This window comes from Crinia signifera, chromosome 8, assembly GCF_055691185.1.
Source record: "Crinia signifera chromosome 8, ASM5569118v1, whole genome shotgun sequence".
Lineage (NCBI taxonomy): Eukaryota > Metazoa > Chordata > Amphibia > Anura > Myobatrachidae > Crinia > Crinia signifera.
The window spans coordinates 10,837,640-10,844,259 of NC_139224.1; the positions used below are offsets into that span (position 1 = coordinate 10,837,640).

The window sequence follows — 6,620 nt, forward strand, 5'->3', positions numbered from 1 at the left end:
ATTCCTGTGGGAAAGTCCCGGGTTGTTGGGGACATTCCCGTGTGCCTCCGGCTGATGGCAGTGTCCCGTGGGGGGGGGGGGGTTGCTGCTGCAAGCGGGGCTGGGGCATGGCTAGAGGCAAAGCTGGGTACACATATGTACAATTTAATTTTTCTTGCGACCGTTCGATCGACCGAATACACGTTCGGCCGTCCGAAACATACGACCGATCTGCGCGTACACATATGTACAATTTTACTTGCGACGTCCGATGTACTCCCGTCCAAACAATCGCAAGAAAAAGATTGTACCACCGTACACACTCTCCCGTTCTGGCTATTCGCACGATAAAAATGTACACAACATTATCATAATGGGCTGGATTTAAAAGAGCATACCAAAACGAGGCGTGATCACGGAACAAAGAATCGTTCGTGTAGTACAGTGAATAGAGCCGTGACTATTCAGATCATTGCTAGCTGTACTGGATATACGTACGTACGTTCGTTCGTTCGTCTATCGGTGCATTTGGGCCTTTTTAATCATGAGCTTGAGGAGAAGGAAGGCTCGTGCGTGCATTTTGGCTGCTATGGCCATTAGATTGCGGGCTATTAAAAAAAGAAAAAGGACCAAGAATCGGAGCTGCTGGACCAGAGACTGGCTTCTGAGGAGAGACACCTTCTCCCACATGCCATTGCTACAGGAGATACGGGAGAACAATCCTGATGATTTCAGGAATTATCTCCGTATGGATGACGCTACCTTTATGGAGCTGCTGACACTGGTTACCCCTTTAATAGAGAGAGAGGACACCTATTTCAGGAGGCCCATTTCTGCAGAGCAGAGACTGGTGGCAACGCTGCGTTACCTGGCAACAGGCAGGACCCTTGCCGACCTGAGATTCACCACCGCAATATCATCTCAAGCGCTGGGGTTGATAATACCAGACACCTGTGATGCCATCGTCCAAGTTCTTCAGGACAAATACATGAAGGTAAATATGGAAATTACATACATGTCCCCCATATGTATAGCTGTGCACATACCTGTACCCTATATGTATATCTGTACAATGCCTGTTGATTTAATCTTTTACACCAGTGGGTGGGGGGTCATTTTGATAAGGCGGGTAATAGCTTTGAGGCTGCAATGGGGGAGGGCTGATGGGTCTAAAATCAACCAAACAGATTATTAATACGCATATACTTTTATATTGCAGTTTCCATCGACCAAGGAGGAGTGGCAAAATATTGCACGTGATTTCCGTGATCTATGGAATTTCCCTAATTGTGGTGGAGCTATCGATGGCAAACACGTCAGGATCATGCCCCCTGCAAAGAGTGGATCTTTTTATTATAATTATAAGGGGTTCTTCAGCATTGTTCTAATGGCCATCGCTAATGCCCGATACGAGTTTGTATTTGTGGACATTGGGAAAAATGGTAGAGTTTCAGATGGAGGAGCCCTGGAGAATACCTTTTTCCACGACCAACTGAAAAAAAATGAACTGAATCTGCCAGAGCGGACTGAAAATGAGCACGGTTTGAACTTTGTTTTTGTGGCGGATGAGGCCTTTGCATTGCACCCTAATGTCCTTAAACCCTACCCACAAAGGGCACTGAACAGGGAACGACGCATTTTTAACTATCGCCTGTCACGTGCCAGGCGAGTGGTTGAAAATGCGTTTGGGATTCTGAGTAATAAATTCAGAATTTTTCACAGTCCCATCAATCTGCGCCTAGATAAGATTGACAAAGTGGTGCTGGCCTGTTGTGTGCTGCACAACTACATGCGCAGAAAAGCGGTGCACACACAACAACTGGGGGCTACAGTGGACGAGAGCCAAGTTGTTGACGAGCCTATTGGTCTGACAGCTTTGGCAACTAATTTAAACACCAGAAATGCATCAACGCAAGCAAAGTTGTCAAGAGACGAGTACTTGAATTATTTCAATGGTGTTGGGGCTGTGGAGTGGCAGAATGACATGATTGCTTAAAAATGTACCTTTTTGTCATTGTAAATATATTGTTTTTTGGTGTGTAATAATCAATATTTTGCCAATAAAATTTGTATACTCACAGTTCCGCACAAGTTGTCCTCTGCGTCTTCTTGCAGCAAGGAGGGGGAGGTGGAGGCCGAATCACGGCAAGTGAGTGGTAGTACTCAGGTGCCAGGCATTCCAGGAGGGCACAATGCCACGGCACCTGGAGTGCAGACTGTACCCAGTACTGGTGTTTATGTATACTGGTGTTTATGTACTAGCAAGTAGTTGCTCCACCACACCTATTTCTATGCCAATTTCTCCTGGTACTTTGTACGTATGTATATCTGTGCCCTATAGTCACCCTGCATGGTAAATGATATTTTCACACGGACACCAACTAGATTACAGAATTTTTAATTTTTATATAAATTATTAACTTATAAACTTATAAAAAATATAACATAAATAACAAGTAAATAAATAATAAAGAAATACTTAAACATAAAAATATTTAAAACAATAATGCACTTAAATAAACTATATAAAATATTTACATATGGTGGTAAACTTGTCCCACCCCATAATCCCCTGTATCCATCGGTGGTTGGGAGGGAGATGGACTTTCCAATAAACTCTGGAAGGGGACACCAGGTGGACCTGGTGGGAGCGTATTAGCCAACGTTGCCGGTTGGTGCTGCCTTTGCCCAGTTGGTGGCTGTAAATGTTGATACTGGGGATATTGCACCGGGTGAAATACCGCTTGTTGGGGTATAGGAGCTGGGCTGATGGGTTGAAATTCAACCCTAGGCAGAGGGGTCTCATCGGTGAGACGTGTGTTCCGGGACAGAGTCCCCACACGGGCCCGGTACAGCGTCTCATAAAATATGCGCTCTACCTCCACCCTTGTAGCCGGGTCCAACTTTCGCAAATTGTCAGCTAATACACTCCCCACCCGGTCCGCATCATCCTCATCCATGCTCATCAATCTGTTGGCAGACTCCAGGATCTTGGTGGTTGCCACGTCCGCAGCATCTGGAGTCTGCCTCGGCCTTTTGCGCCCTCTTCTTGATGGCGCTTCTGCTGGAGGTTGAGCGCTTGTTTGCGGTTCAGCGCTGGTCATGGCGGTTGGTGTGGGGGTGGAGCAGAGGGCCGGTGAAGGCAGCTGTGATGCCACCTCCAGCGATGCCGAAGATTCATCCTCGGCAAATAGCGATGGCTGTAACAAAACAAGATGACAATGATGTATCACTATCGATTTTTAAGACTTCCATATATTTTTATATCTACGCAGAAGAACGCAGCCCATACACCACCATGTTGCTGCCATGGATGAAAGTGAGCTAGTTGAAGAGGCGTTATGACTGGCATCTCTGGAAACTAATTATTTAGATACCAGACATACCAAATACTAATTTAAACACCAGAAATGCATCTATGCGTGCTAAATTAACAGGGATGAATACATGCAGTATTTTATTGGTGTTGGCGCTGTGGATTGGCAGAATGATATTATTCCGTTAATTTTAGACAACAAAAAATATTACAATAATCCGCGCCAGAAAGACTACAACAGTGTAGATACCAGGGATTACCAATGACAACCAAAAGTTCCAAATACAAAAAATGTGGTAAATGCACTTGCGATGTCTGAATATTGATCACTGTGTTCTCAGGCGGATAACAGTATACCTCCACCACTGAGAAGAACCAGAATTAGGGCCACAGAGAAGGTCAAATTGACGATGTATAACCAAAAGGGGGGGTATCGCCCCCTGCAACTGACCTCTCTGTTGTGCCCAACAGAGAGGTCAGTTGCAGGGGGCGATACCCCCCCTTTTCATTTTACATGTTCACAATTTTTATACTGTACTTGCTGTTATATTTATCTGTTTTAAAAAAAAAATTTTTAAATAAAATACGTCTACTTACTGTGCCGCAAATGGTGTCATCGGAAAGCTCTTGGTTGCACGCGGAGGTGGAGGGGGCAGGCTGGTTCCTTGTAGTGTTGCTGACCGAATCCCTGGGCAGCTCCTGGTCCACCGTGAAGGCCAGCAGGTCGTAGTACCACAGCCTGGGCACATAGACTTGGTCTGCCCCTGCCCCAGACCGCTTTGAGGACTCCACCTTATTTAGTTCCTTTTTAAATACGGTCCTCATATTAGCGATCCGAGTCCGGACCCACTCTACATTTGCTGTGGGGTAGTAGGTCTGGCTCACCCTCACCAGCTCCTCCAGAGCAGATAGCCTCTTCTGCCGATTCGAATGGTCTTTGGATTTGGTATTCCAGAGACAATTCTGATCCCTGTAGGCCTCAATGAAGTCCTTCATAAATTCGACATTTTTTTCTGCCATGGTTGAATTTCTGTTCCAAAAAATAAAATAAAAAGGCATATTATTTTCTTGATACACAAAGCACACCATAAACCATTTAATGTACAGGTGTTCAGTCTGTGGGACACTAGATATACTGTAGCTATAGTACAGGAGTTGAAACTCTGTGGGACATAGGATACACGGTCACTACAAGCCCCAGCATACCCATGGCCCACAGATTGAAGTCCCTGTCATAGAAAACTACACATTTTGTTTTAATACTCACCGAAATAATTGTCGATACAGTCCGGAAAATTCGCTGCGCTGCTCCGATCAATCCAACAGCAACGACGGAATATTCTTTCGTGCTGAACGTGGCTTGAAACACAGTGATTGGATGAGCACACGAATCTCCGCCCCACTCACGTGCTTCGCGTCACACAGACACGGGACATCGAGGAGCCATGTCGGAGGGTCTGGCGCCACCGCATATGGGGGAGGCCAGTACAGAACCTACAGAACCTTTGTTTTCCAATTCAGCACTGATAACAACAGATAAAGAAATCGCTGACAACAAGGAGAAAAAAGTGACGCGCGCATCCGCCATGTCATCTGCAGAGGTGGAACTGATGGTCAAAATGCTGGATAGAAGGGACTACGATTGTTCGAGAAAAACATACCCCAAGACAAATTATAGAAAAGAAATTATTATGCAGCGTGTATGCAAGGAGATAAAGGAGAAGTTTGGGAAAAGAAGGTCCAAATACCAGCTCCAAAAACGGTGGTCGGACCTGAAGCACAAGGAGCAGGCCAAGCTCAAGAAAATTCGTGGAATTATTAAAAGAAGTGAGTCCAATGCCCTAGGTAGCTTTATTAATATACTGTCATGATCCATTACATTTTGTGTGTTTTGCTGACATGTTGCTTGTTTTTACTCAGAGGAAATCCATCCCAGGAGAAGACATGAGGAAGGCAGAGACAGGGCCTCCAACCTAAAAATAAAGAAGGAGAGTACAACAGGTAAGGTTTTGTACCAGCACACCAACAGAACAACACATGTTTTATACACACAACAAGGGGTAGTAATATGTCACTTTACCTTGTCACTATAGATGATATCCAGGCTGCGCAGCCGATGGAAGGGACCGCAGAGGGCCACCAAGTGATTGCGATCACCAGCAGTGTAGATGGTGAGTGTATACTGCAAATCATCTTTATGGGATAGTGACGTATCATTTGTGGAAAGGTAAACCTTTCTTTATCTGTACTTATTATAGATATCATCGAGATTTCAGATGTCAGTGCAGAGGGGGAGAAGAACACACCATCACCTGACACGTCCAGCGACGAAAGCACAATGCAAGAAAACATGACACAAGTCCATAAATGTCTACAAGAACTTAGCGGGAAAGTCCATACCGTAGCCCAAAAAATTTCAAAAATCCAAAAAGGCGTAGCAGTAGTACACTCTTTATATGAGAAAATTTACAACGGTTTGCATTGTAAAGTCAAAAAATAGTTTGTGTACTTTATTTAACTTTTTTTCTCCTTCTTGTTTATTTGGAGGCCAGAAGCATGGTGCATGTCGTGGCAAGCAGTCTCACGGCAGCAACGCATCACATGTGAGCAGGCCGGGATGTTCCCATGTGATGCGTTGCTGCCGTGGGACCGCTTTCCACTACATACACCACCATGTTCAAATGTGTTTTTATGTTTTTTGGGTGGGTGGGCGTTCCTGCTACACCTTAACGCAAGCACCTGTATAGAGAAAATATGTCCATTTGCACATTTAGATTTTGGCAGGTACCACAGCTGATATACTGCATGTTTTTTGGATGGGTGGGCTTTCCTGCTAAACCTTCACACGTGGCACTTATGTCATGGCAAGCAGTCCCACGGCAGCAACGCATCACATGTGAGCAGGCCGGGATGTTCCCATGTGATGCGTTGCTGCCGTGGGACCGCTTTCCACTACATACACCACCATGTTCAAATGTGTTTTTATGTTTTTTGGGTGGGTGGGCGTTCCTGCTACACCTTAACGCAAGCACCTGTATAGAGAAAATATGTCCATTTGCACATTTAGATTTTGGCAGGTACCACAGCTGATATACTGCATGTTTTTTGGATGGGTGGGCTTTCCTGCTTAACCTTCACACGTGGCACTTATGTCATGGCAAGCAGTCCCACGGCAGCAACGCATCACATGTGAGCAGGCCGGGATGTTCCCATGTGATGCGTTGCTGCCGTGGGACCGCTTTCCACTACATACACCACCATGTTCAAATGTGTTTTTATGTTTTTTGGGTGGGTGGGCGTTCCTGCTACACCTTAACGCAAGCAC

General features: G+C 45.4%; 1 protein-coding gene across 1 annotated transcript; it reads right to left on the reverse strand.

Annotated features, from left to right (window-relative positions):
- Positions 1 to 1,797: 1,797 nt before the first annotated feature.
- LOC146025723 (uncharacterized) lies at positions 1,798 to 5,868 on the reverse strand. The gene is made up of 2 exons (XM_083155739.1): positions 3,893 to 5,868; positions 1,798 to 3,179 (listed from the first exon to the last, which is right to left on the reverse strand). Exons 1-2 carry the CDS (start codon positions 4,382 to 4,384, stop codon positions 2,514 to 2,516), a joined length of 1,158 nt encoding a protein of 385 aa, XP_083011865.1. The 5' UTR covers positions 4,385 to 5,868; the 3' UTR covers positions 1,798 to 2,513.
- Positions 5,869 to 6,620: the final 752 nt, after the last annotated feature.

Excerpts from the sequence above, each read along its gene's own strand:
- LOC146025723 (XM_083155739.1), bottom strand. The coding sequence starts at position 4,384 with ATGGTGTGCTTTGTGTATCAAGAAAATAATATGCCTTTTTATTTTATT. Across the intron at positions 3,180-3,892 it reads ATGACACCATTTGCGGCACA|CCATCGCTATTTGCCGAGGA; the intron begins GTAAGTAGACGT and ends GTTTTGTTACAG.